Below are 12,239 nucleotides of genomic sequence, written 5' to 3'. Positions count from 1 at the left end.
GTTTTATGGGACGGAAAATAAAATAAAATGAATGGCTTTCCTGTGTGTCAAAGATACCCACTGGTGGGACCACAACAACAATCCCAGGATTTCCTTAAGGGGAGAAAGTCTCCCAACTTTTTAATTGACATGCTATATAGCCCTGTGAGTGCTGAGTGTCTTAAAGTTGGTACAGACCGGAATTTCCCAGCAGGCGTGTGTGTGTGTGTGTGTGTGTGTGTGTGTGTGTGTGTGTGTGTGTGTGTGTGTGTGTGTGTGTGTGTGTGTGTGTGTGTGTGTGTGTGTGTGTGTGTGTGTGTGTGTGTGTGTGTGTGGGGGGCTTGCTCAAAAATATCTCAGACAAAAAGCAGAATATGATGCAGCAGCTACATCATAGTGGTAATGACGCTTGGGATAAAACAGTGTTGAGCTGGCATGATTTCTATATCAAGAGAACATTAAAGGTGTGTGGGTGACGGTAACAACCATTACAATATGTGATCTTCGGATTCCTCCCTCCGTGTGACAGAACGTTTTTGGACGAACACTACCCGGGACTTCCAGGATGTTCTTTTATATTCCGGTAAATCAACTCAGTTGTGGCTGAAGCAAATCACAAACTGCGGCTTGCATAGATGTTCAGAAGCGCACACACACCCATCCTGTGGTCTGTATTCATGCACACCCATGATTGGTTTCTGAAAGTACAGCTCAGTTTTCTTTTCTACCCTCCCTGCAATTTCCCTTCTTGTCAGTTTGTGCAGTATCTTTGTGAAGCGACTGGTATTGACAGTGAGAGGTTTGTGGCTCCCATTACACCTCAGTCGAAAACTCCCACCTCAGCCGCTGCACTGTGAAATCATCCTTCCAATTAGCAGGACAATGAGAAAACACATGTACTTCACACCAGCCTGCAGTGGCTTCTCTTCTGTCTCCTCTTCACACAATTTCCCTTTTTCCAGAGTTGATGGTGATGTTTAGTGGGGCACAAATTGGCACATTTACACCATTAACAGTCTGCCAAACTAGCTATTAAATTACTCGGAGGATCTTTTTTCCATGATCTCTGAATGGGTATAAGGTGTTTGCAATTGTTAATTGGTAATAATGGCATTTTTGTGGGGTTGGCCCAAATCAGACCAAAAGCAAAAAATAACTGATTCCCTGCACCAAGGAGGTTCTGTTTTCATACCTATCCAATGTCTAGTTTGTGGGTTTGTTTGTAGCAGGTTTATGAAAAAATAACTCCTGGATGGATTTCAAGGGAACTTTATGAAAGAAGCTGACAAAGAAAACATATTTTAGGTTAGATGTGGACATAGAGGCAGATGCAGGATTTTCTTTCCCTTAGCAAGATATAGTGTTCAGTGTGCACAATTTGGTGCAGCTTGATTGAATTGAATGTCTGGCCTTGGTGGAGGAATGTGCTCCACTGGGGGCCATTCTAGTTTGTTTGTGTGTCAGCAGTGGTGGGGCTCTACCCAAGGAAGAATCCAACAGACTTAGGAGCTGATTCTGAGAAAACGTTGGATCCAGAATTTTTTTCACTTTCTCTAATATGGCATAATAGGGTTTTAGTCTTGGTGCAGGTCTGTGCTTCTGGAGCATTCTCCTAGTTTCACATGCATCTGCCCTTTTCACCTTAAACAGTACTTTCCATTCACGCCTCCCATCCGTCCGCACCATTCACTGGGATTCCCAGCTGAGCATCACCGAGCTTCCTCTCCTCCCCTCGCTCAAATGTCCCATTTTACAGCACAGCACGCCTTCATGATCTGAGATGACTCTGCCTCCCAAGCGTCTGGTTGCTCTAAAACTTTTCCGACAAAGCAGAGAGGGAAATGCATCCCAGTTTTCTATAGAGAATTAAAGCATTTTAAAAAACGTGAATTATTGATCTTGAGTGGATTCATTCTGATGTTGTTTCTGTGTGTGGGTGTACGAGCTCCCTCTGTGCTACACTTTTTTTCTTTTCTCTGTGAGCTCATCTGCAATGTTGGGGAACATGTTTGCAGTTTGCGTTTTTGGGGGTTGTGACGGCGGAAGGTAGGTGGGAAGATGTGTGTGTGTTAGGGTCCGGTTTGTGTTTGCATGTTGGGACAAATTAGCATTTCAGTAAGGGCGTGGAATTTGTGAATTTGTCGCAGTGGGAAAATCTCTGCCTCATGCAAGCGGGAAAACCAAATGAAAATGTATCCCCCTCTCTCTTGTCAGAAGCATGTGGGGGGGGGGGGGGGGGGGGGGGACGTCTGAAGGGAGGGGTAAATGGAATGCCATCAACATGTTTAGACGAAGTCAATGAAGTCATTTCCTCCCTGACTTTCTCTGCTCCATGCATAATGTAACTTAATCTGATCTGAAGGCTTCGCCCTTAATGTTGAGTGTGAAATTTAGCTGGAATTAAAGTTTGAACATGACAGCTGGCTCAGGGAATCCATGGCTGAGCTCCTCTTTGGGCGGCAAAGCAGCTAAACAGAGGATGGAGAGAATAGAGAGCTGAAGAGGACGGAAAGAGGGTTAAGGAAAAGGCGAGGATGGAAGCGGGGAGGAGCGAGGATGTGAGGCTGAGGAGGAAAAGCGAGGAGAGACAGGCAGCAGGTTTTCTTCATGCCTCAGCTCCCCTACCTTTACACACTTTTGCGTGTTTGCTCGGGGCCGGCTGATGTTTGCTGTTTCATGTGGGCTTTCAGTTTTAACTCCTGTGTTATCAGGCCTGCCCGGCTCTGGCCCGCTGAAACACTGTCACAGCTGCAACCGCACAACCCCGGCTAATTCCAACCCGGCGATACAGATTTTCAGCTGGAATTGTAATCTTGTCATAGCGTAAGAGGATTGAGGACTTTGGATTCAGCCTAAATAAATTACTTTCAAGAGGTGGGAATAACTGGCATTAGCTCTCACACACCTGCAGTGTGTTTTCTACAGCACAAAGATAAGTGTAGAAGAATGAAGGAGGTCACACTGGCTTTCTTCAAGGCCCCGGGGAGGCGCTGGGTATCTGCTCGGTGGCTGAGTGAAGGCGGAGTGAGTGTGTCTTCATTTGCATAGGGAGTGTTTGCTGAATGTGGACCAGTGGAGCCGGCCTCTCCAGCTAATTGGGTCTTCTGTGCTCGCAGGCCGGCAGACCAGTACTCCCAGTAGATATGGTCTCCTATTGTGCCCTGGGCTCAGCACAAGCAGACAGCCATGTAATCTTATGTGGTCCTGCCAGTAGATCAGTGCGAGAGTGTGTGTATGTGTGTGTGTTTTATAACTCATGTATTCAAACGCTCCAATTATCCCATGGTGTTTCATATATACTGTACATGAGTGTTTGTTCTTCAGCCTGTGAAGCCCGGTGTCATCTCAGCACGAGTCTATGTAACATTTCAGAAGAGAAAACCTACATTTCTCCTCCTTCAATTTTAAGGCTAAACGCACAGTCAAGAGTTGTGATGCTAAAGCCGGTCGGCAGTCATTTTTGTTACCATGGAAACTTGGCTCTTAGGTAACCTTTTGAGCTTAAAATAAGTATAACGAGTATTTTATGAAACTGTCAAATGTACATCAGACTAATATAAGAGCAAAATTGATACTGGACCAACATTACAGACCAAAAATATAAAATATCTTTGTGATATCAGACCCTCACAGTTGCTATATTTGTTCTTTTGAGTACATAGCCTGTCACTGTTTAACATTACAGATTCAGTTTTCTGACTTTGTGTATAAGTACTTATGCTATTATTACCTCCACCAAGGAGGTTGTCTGTCCATCCCTGTCTGCTTGTTTCTTGATTTCCTTGTTACTTGTCTGTCTGCAGGATTGTGCGAAAACTACTTAGCAGATTTCCAAAAAACTAGACTGAAGGGACATGAGCCAAGAAAGAATCAATCAAGTATTGAATTGGATCCGGACAAAGGGGAGGGTGTTTGACATTTTCACCAATTTCACAGAGAATAATTAATTGATCTTGATGGAAAAAATTTAGCATTTTTGGGGGTAGGATTTTTTTCAGTCGATGGACAGAGACAAACAAGGCTACAGACCTTTTATCTACCACCAATGTGGAGCTGAGATCATGTGGATTCAGCAGAGAATCAACCCTTTATATGCATCTTCAATAGTTGTAGAACTATGTCCAAATGAACACAGTAGATTTTGGGTGGAACTGTTGGGCCTTTGCAGAGGTAAGATCTGTGTGAACCCCTCTGGTTACACTTGGTTTTATGCTCTAACCACTTGTGTCTTCAGTGTCTTCTTTCCCCTCAATTCCAACTTTACTCTATCTACTCTACTGTCGAGTTGTGACTATGAGCTGACAAAGACCATTTGTAAGGCTCCTCCAACCTGTTGCTTACTGTTCAATCAATCCCCCTCAACTGGGAAGAGTGTGAAAACATGTTTTCCGTTTATTGTTTGCCAGGTATTTTCTCTCAGATGGTCATTCTCGGTCGCTGGTGATACATCACTTGAACCAGACAAATGAAAATGTCTCTGCAGGATGTGAATAATGGAAGTCAGACATACACTCATTTGTTCTTGTTAGCAGCCCGGGCATGTTGTGAATCACAGGGATTTGCTGTTAAACGGAAGTCAAGCCAGATTTATTTCTACAGCTCAAAAACAAATTGTTAGTCTCATAGGTTTTACACCGTGTATTGTGTATATTACATCACACGTGATCTTTAGAGCGCAGATGTGGATCAGGGAAATCACTTCAAAACACTTGATCTAATTCATTTAATCCAATTAATCTAATTAGTGTGAATCAGTTTTTATGAATATGCAGTATATAATATCCATCTATTCATTTGTCAGTCATGTGACCAAACCCAGCTACAGCTGATAGGTTCATGCAACACATCCTCTATCTCACATTATCTACTGATTACACGTTTCTGTTTCTGGTGGCTTGTAAATTGTGTTGGCAATGATCAACTGATTGTTTTTGCATCTAAATAACCTCCTCTGCTCTCTTGTCAGTGTGTTCTCATTTCTTCCTTTGACGTGTGAATACTAGAATGGACTCAGTAGAGCGCATACCTCCTCCACAGTCCCCTTAAATTCAATCAAGCCACATCAAATTGAACACACTCAGGGGTCGTTCCCTTAAATGTGCCAGATTTTCTTTTTTCATCAAGATCCATGAATTGTTTCTGGCGAAAACAGTGAAAATGCCCCATCTCCCAATATGAAATAAAGTGATTGTGTCCCATCCATCTACCAGCTCAAAACATCCCAACACTCCCAGTTTCAAGAGTATTGGTTCAGTAGAACAGTATTTGTATAATATTTCAGTAATTTAGGGCTGTTTTCTGTAGATAAAGCTGAAGTTGATAAAGACGACTCATTGTCAGATAACCTGTTGGTCAGTTTTTTGAATGACTGTTGATTAGTCAGTGCCAGAAAGTAGTGATAAATGTCCAAATTCCACGTAGCCCAAGGCCATGTCTTCAGTGATCTGGTTTGGCCAACCAGCAGTGCCAAATTCCAACAATATTCAATTTGAAAGTATAAGCAGCAACTTTTCATACTTGAGAGGCTAGGACCATTCACTGATCTTTGTGAAAGGTAATAAATTAGTTTTTCCTAAATTTTCAGTTGCTAACTCAACATTTTAGCAGTAGAATGCATCAATCCTTTTTGTCTATGTTCGGTCGCGTCGCCTCCATGACTCACCTTCCCCGTCCACTGCTTTTGGAGAAACCAGCACTTGACTTGATAGAGAGCTTTTGTTTTTCATTCTCTTCCACTTAGAAACACTTTCCTCTCTTCTGTCCTCCGCCCCACCCCCCGCACCCCCGGCAGGCGTTCATGGAGGATGTCAAGTCTCGCGGGCCGTTCATCTACTCGGTGTTGGAGTCGGCCCAGGCCTTTCTGGCTCAGCACCCCTTCCAGGAGCCGGAGGACACCCTGGCCGATGGAAAAGGTCTGCTCCCTTCGTACTCGGTGCCAAATGCTGCGCCAGCCAAAATATCCTACACTCACGAGCCTCCTCGGCCGGGTCCCACAGTTCATTTGTTTGGACACATGCAGGTGAAATCTTCCATTAGTAGGTTCTAGCAGTAATCCGTCCTGTGGTGTAACGATGAGAGTAGGGAGCGTTTCCGGGTCGGGACCAATTAGCTCTAGTTCACCAGCTCTACAGTGCCGTCAATAGATCAATAATACAGTAAGCTCCAGTGTTTCTCAGGCCACGCGCCTTCTTCGAGTTGTTTGTCTCGCACCGCTGGATGCTCACCTTGGAGATATTGAAGCAGTCAACCTCACTGTGTTCAGCTCACTGTTTGCTTCATCTTCTTTACACCATCCACCTCCAATCATTGCTCCTCTCCGTGTGTGACCTCTAACCCGTGCTCTCTTCTACGCTCCATTATTTCCTCGTCTTCTCTGTATTTCCACTTCCTTCTTTGCACCTTTATCCTCTTACCCCCGCGTGGCCCTGACTTACCTCGTTCACCCCCTGCAGAGGTCTCTCCACGCCGGCGGATCTTGAATGTGAGCCGCTCGGTATGGAAGCAAGCGAACGTGGCCAGTGACCTGTGGGAAAAGCTGACGGCGCGCTGTGTGGACCGCCATAGGTCAGACGCTTCTCTTTACATTGTGTGTAACCTGCTCTCATTATGTGTGTGGTTCCTGCAGGTACATTTACTTTCATCTATTTCAAATATGTTACTCTTTCATTAATAATTTAGCTTTACTTTACAGATTAAGATTTTACATTAAAAGAAGAAATATCCTAATCTTATAAAATATTACTTAGTTAAAAATTAAACAAGTGGTTCCCAGATGTCTATGAGTTGTTAGCATGAGTCTTTCATCAAAGAGACATTTCCTATTCCCATTAGTGTTATTTTAAGTTCACCGAAATAAAAAATTAAAACATTAGAGGAAAAGCAAACATATTAGTGCTTCACCCGAATTATCTCACATCCCCCTCAGATTTATTCTGTGCCCATTCGGAGCAGCCCCTCAACTGAGTTACTGAACTCTATGTAAAGTAGTTAAAATTAGTTTTAAATCAAGCAGCTACAATGGTAGAGTCTGCATAAAGAGTACTATTATTTTGGATAGATAGATATTTCGAATCCAGGACTCGTGTATTGGATTATTTTTAACATTGTAGCATTGTAGACACTTCTACTTTGGGAAAAAATCTGTGAAATACTTTTCACCATGTCTCTTAAGTAAAAAGTAGCACTGAAGGATTTGGTGAAAAGAGTTTCTAGAAGCAAACTTTCAGTCGGATCTCAAACCTCGCAGTTCAAGTTTGAGTGATTATGTATCTGTTCAGTGAGGTTCATGGTCATGTCTCCAAAACTTTCTTTCAAATGTCTTGGAATAATATTGCGGTTAATAAATTATTTTTCATGGCTCAGGAACTGTAATACAGAATCCAGATGACGTTATGTACTTCACTTTGTTTTTTACTTCTTTTAATCTCTATAAATAAATCGACCATATAAACCAGGTGAATAAAGTAGCCAAAAAATGGTCTTTAAAGATTTCTAATAGAAACAAAATCATCTGTATTTGTCGGAAAATTAAATAATAAAAGGTTTACTACAACAACAAGAATCAAATAAGTTTTTACCGACATTTAAATGCCTGTAACCTTTATAGCTATAAAGTCCTGAGTGTTATTTCTCCCTCTGACTGTTGTGTAGCAAAGGTTATGCAGCAATACATTACACATAATATAATTACCATAACATGATTACAAACTGTGGCATGTATAATCCATTACAGAGGCCATTAGGAAAAACATATTCATCAAGAGTTAGATAATTAAAATTCAGCTCATAATAAAAAAAATCGTTTAGGTAGTGAAATGTTTGGTATATACATAAGCACATACACTTCCTGCTGCAGCGGTTGCAGGTGGTTAAATGTGGTGCATTATATTCTCACCTGAATCGCAGACACATGGAGCGGACCTTGGAGCGGCTTCTCCAGATCCAGGCAGCGATGGAGGAGCTGGCCGTGGCCCTGGAGCAGGCCGAGGGCGTGAGAGACGCCTGGGAGCCTGTGGGAGACCTCTTCATAGATTCTCTGCAGGACCACATAGACGCCACCAAGGTAGACACACCGCACCACACTAATTTTTCATTATCTCTCTTCGACATTGTCATGAATCCTAAATATAGGTCGGTTTCACCTGTGCAACAACTTAATTGTCCCCTTTGAGATATTTGCCTGCGGCTATCCCTGAAAAAGCGAACATTCTTGACACGTCATTAACCAACATCAAAATAGTGACATCTGTTTTTTTTACATCACAGGAACAGAGCTGAAATATGTTACTTATGAATTAATGATAGATCTGAATAAGGCTTTTTTTTTTTTCTAAATGTTTGTTTGGGTCGCCTGCACACACGTCTCTGTTAGAGAGGCTGTGATCTGACAGATGTCGAGAGGGACACGTCGCTTCAGACTGACACGGTGAGACGGTCGGGGTCACCGTCCTCGGCTGAATGGATGTTGTTAAACAAATGGCAGGTCGTTGGTGTAGTCATTATTAAGTGCTGAACGCCGCCGCCGCCTGTAATTGTGTGGCACTATTCATTAGAGACGAGGGCACTTCACAATAATCATGTCACTGTTTGGACTCCTGTCACAGCCAGCACATGTTCAGCTCAGTCCTCAGGGCGGGCTTGTCACTCCGCTGCCTCTCCCCTCGTCTGTCCAACACACACACACATAAACACACACACACACACACACATAAACACACTCAGACACTAGAGCAGACACATGGATGAATACAATTAAGACACATTCATTCACACATTATGCACACTGGCATACACATGCATACTGTCAAAATAATTGCAGTTTCAATTTCTCTTGATTGACACCTACAATACCTTGTTTGGTTAAAAGCATTAGTCATGATTCATTGTTTAAGCTCATACACTGACCCTCACTGTTCACTTCCAAAAAAGTTTTCATACTTGCTCCTCTGATGAAGACGTTTCTTTACATGTTTGAGTCTGAGGTCCAGGCATAAGACAACAAATGAAAGGAGGATGGGGTTTCTTTTCTTTTGAATTTCAAGATGAAAGTGGAAATGTGGAGAATAAAGTGGACTCGTCTGGTCCATCAGATCCAGAGCAGTGACTGACAGCTGTGTGAGCGGCTTTCTTTCATAGCTTGTCCTAAAAAGATAAAGACTTTCCTTGTAACTAAAAATGATCCAGCAGAACCACTTTCACAAATTCATCTTCATGAGACATTTTTTAGAGGCAGTCATTTGTGCTAATGTAAGTAATTTGATATTCTCGTCTTTAAAATTCACGTTTATTCTCGAGCATTTCGAATTTATCCTCCTAATTCAAAAGGAAAGAAAATCGTCCAGATTCATTCATAAAAAAATTCATACCTGGCCCCAACTAGTTTCGACATGATTTCTGCTGGTGCCCATGTTTGTAGATATCAGGAATGAATTCTGTCATCAAATGCCATCTGCTGAGTTTCTCCTCTATAGAGAGGAGCTTCCACACAGTTACAGTAGATCATGGAAAACATGAAACCTTAATTAGATTTCAGTGCTGGAGTTGATTTCTTTATTTTGGTCTCATTCAAATTTGCGCTCTGAGGAGCAGAGGCAGGGAAGTAATCCCTAAAAGAACAAGTATCTTCAGGGCCCCAGGGCTGAGTTTGCTACCATGCGGTTCACTACTATTGAATGTAGCGTAGTACGCCTCATTCCCAATCTCTCACTTATGTCTCTAGTGTGAACTGTCAAGTATAGACACCAGTTTCTATAAATATTATCTTAAAAACAACATGTCAATCAGGCAATAATCTCTGGGTGTATTTTATAATTAGATATGAGTTAATTTGAATTTTGCAAAAGTGTTTTTTAAGTCAACAGTGTTTCACACGTTAAAAGAAATTCTGGACTCAATTATTGTCACAACATATCCTATAGCACTGTTTCCTGTGTATCGTCTCTAATTTCCGTCATTGTTCACATTTAAAATCTACTATGAACACAGACTGGTGCTTCTCCAATAACATCACATGTTCTTCTCACCTTTATTTAGGACATTTATACATATTTGCTGCTTAATACTTTCTAAAGCGGAGTTGAAAGCTGCCGTAATGGCTCCCATCTCATTTGATTTATGTTATTTATTGTGTTGTTACAGTGGAATTGGTCCAGATGTTTGTGCTCCTCCCTCGTTTCGCCTGTGCAAGATATCTTTCTGTATTTAATATCTCCTGTGTCTAATGTTTTCCTTATTTAATCCACTGCTCTCTTTTCTCTATCTGCCCCTGCACTCGTCTCCCTCAGTTATTTAAGGAGGAGCTCACCCAGGTGAAGGAGGGCATGAAGCAGATCAATGATCTGGCTCACCAGCTGGCCATCGCCGATGTTCATTTGTCGATGGAGAACGCCCGCGCCCTGGAGCATCTCAACAGCAGATGGAAAGTGCTGCAGGTGGGGGTCACTGCCTGCTCTGTGTCGTCTGTGTGACATTGTCAGCTGCCGCGTCTGCAGCAGTCGAATTCAAGAGAGACGTACCAAAGTCATTCTATGTTTCTCTTAGTGTAAGTTAAAGGTTTATATGAGGCTCATGTGGTTCTCACACTAAAGGCTTACAACTGCTTTGTCTTTTTTCAGCTTGTTTGGTTTTTCTCCATCTTTTGGATTCAGACTCTGCAGCTTTAGTGTATTTTTGGACATTTTTGCCATTATGATGGATAATAGAACAAACACTCCTGGCATCTCTTCCAATTATGTCTTCGGCATCTTAAGTCTTCACAAGGACGCAGTGTTTTGGTTTTAGTTCCCCCACAGTTCAAGGGCAGTTGATTATTTCTCTTCATCTCAGTTTATTTCAAATCAATAAAGAGGCTGTTGATGCATATGAATTATAAACCATTACATTGAACAGAAATGAATCATAAGTAATCATAAGTAATCATACCAACATGAATTAATTCACTAGCATTTCTTCAACACCACAGCAACCTAGTTTCTTAATACTTAATTCCTTTAACAAGTAATTCATAAAATAATAAGTAATTGATAAACTAGGAAAATTGGGTTTTGTTCCAGTTGGTCCTAAAATATATACAGACATCAATGATTATAATAAATACAAATTTTAAATATAAATAAGTAAATATGAAAAAGAAGATAAATATGTAAAAATATCTACGGGGGGGTTAAACTACGGTAAAAATGTCCAAACATGGTTTAAACCTGACTGAGCTGCTGAACGAGCTTCAGATTCTCTCACCAGTGTCTCCTGCTCGTCCTGCAGCTGCTTCATGGTAATCACTGTGAGTCTGCATTAATATTGTATTAACAAAATGTCAGGCAGCTAATTCCAAGTATGGACCCGTTTTCTATCAACCGTTGTTTTCTGAGCGGCACTTCATTCCCTGCGAGGAGTTCGGCTCAATATTTTTTAATGAACTCACTTAAAGGGGATGAGGAAGAAATTAGACGATGCTCATTAGTTATAGAGTCGAACTATTGGCACCAAGCAGATCTTTACACATTTGAGGTTCGAAATGAGCAGAATAGCGAATGACGGAAATGAAATGAGTCATGATTTCTAAACCAATGTGCTTACATGTAAAGACTTGAATCTCAATGAATCTAAGGCACTGAATCTAAGGCACTTTACTCTTAAAGCCTTTTAAAAATTCCAAGAATAAAGTGCCTGAGATTCATTGAACTGCACTTGCCCTCTTCTTGATGCTTTACTGAATGTATGGATGCATTATCCAGTGAGCATTACTGTAACTCTGAAGTGTGCAGTGCTCAAGCTAATGCTGAGTTCTCCATCAGAAACCTCTGCACTGCTCCTACAAGCACAACAAAACCCACTCAGCCTTCACTACAGCTCATGAGTGAACGCCCCGTTCCTGCAGGATAACCTTCATGACACTTCCTCCGCAGCTCGGCCGATGAGGTTTTAATTGCCACTCCAGCCTCTCCTCTCTCTCTCTCTCTCTCTCTCTCTCTCTCTCTCTCTCTCTGTGACTCTCTCTCTCTCTCTCTCTCTCTCTCTCTCTCTCTCTCTGTGACTCTCTAAACGTGATGATTTTAAGATCCGACAATTGTTGCAGCTGAGTCCCTGAAGCAGTCGGGGGGGACGAGGAGAACAGAACATAAGTACAGAAGATCACTGTGGACACGCGGTGGGTTTGATTTGTGAGCCAGTGTTTTTCTGTGTCCGCTCCTCTGAATGAAATCTCCTCATTCAGCTGAAGCCTCTGTTTTCTGAGTGAAACCTACTGGACTGTTTGTAGCAAA

General features: G+C 42.1%; 1 protein-coding gene across 7 annotated transcripts in view; it reads left to right on the top strand.

Moving 5' to 3' along the window:
- The window catches only part of drp2 (dystrophin related protein 2), a 147,307-nt gene that overhangs the window by 98,114 nt on the left and 36,954 nt on the right, over positions 1–12,239 (top strand). For all 7 annotated transcript variants that reach the window (XM_034598325.1, XM_034598324.1, XM_034598327.1 and 4 more), the window contains 4 exons: positions 5,771–5,891; positions 6,432–6,543; positions 7,885–8,041; positions 10,263–10,409. In XM_034598325.1, the coding sequence (XP_034454216.1) occupies positions 5,771–5,891; positions 6,432–6,543; positions 7,885–8,041; positions 10,263–10,409 (537 nt within the window). The remainder of the gene's footprint in view (positions 1–5,770; positions 5,892–6,431; positions 6,544–7,884; positions 8,042–10,262; positions 10,410–12,239) is intronic.

The sequence above is a fragment of the Hippoglossus hippoglossus genome, chromosome 10 (assembly GCF_009819705.1).
Source record: "Hippoglossus hippoglossus isolate fHipHip1 chromosome 10, fHipHip1.pri, whole genome shotgun sequence".
In the NCBI taxonomy this organism is placed as follows: domain Eukaryota; kingdom Metazoa; phylum Chordata; class Actinopteri; order Pleuronectiformes; family Pleuronectidae; genus Hippoglossus; species Hippoglossus hippoglossus.
The sequence above is the reverse complement of the archived record's forward strand: the minus strand, read 5'-3'. Positions and strand labels throughout refer to the sequence as shown.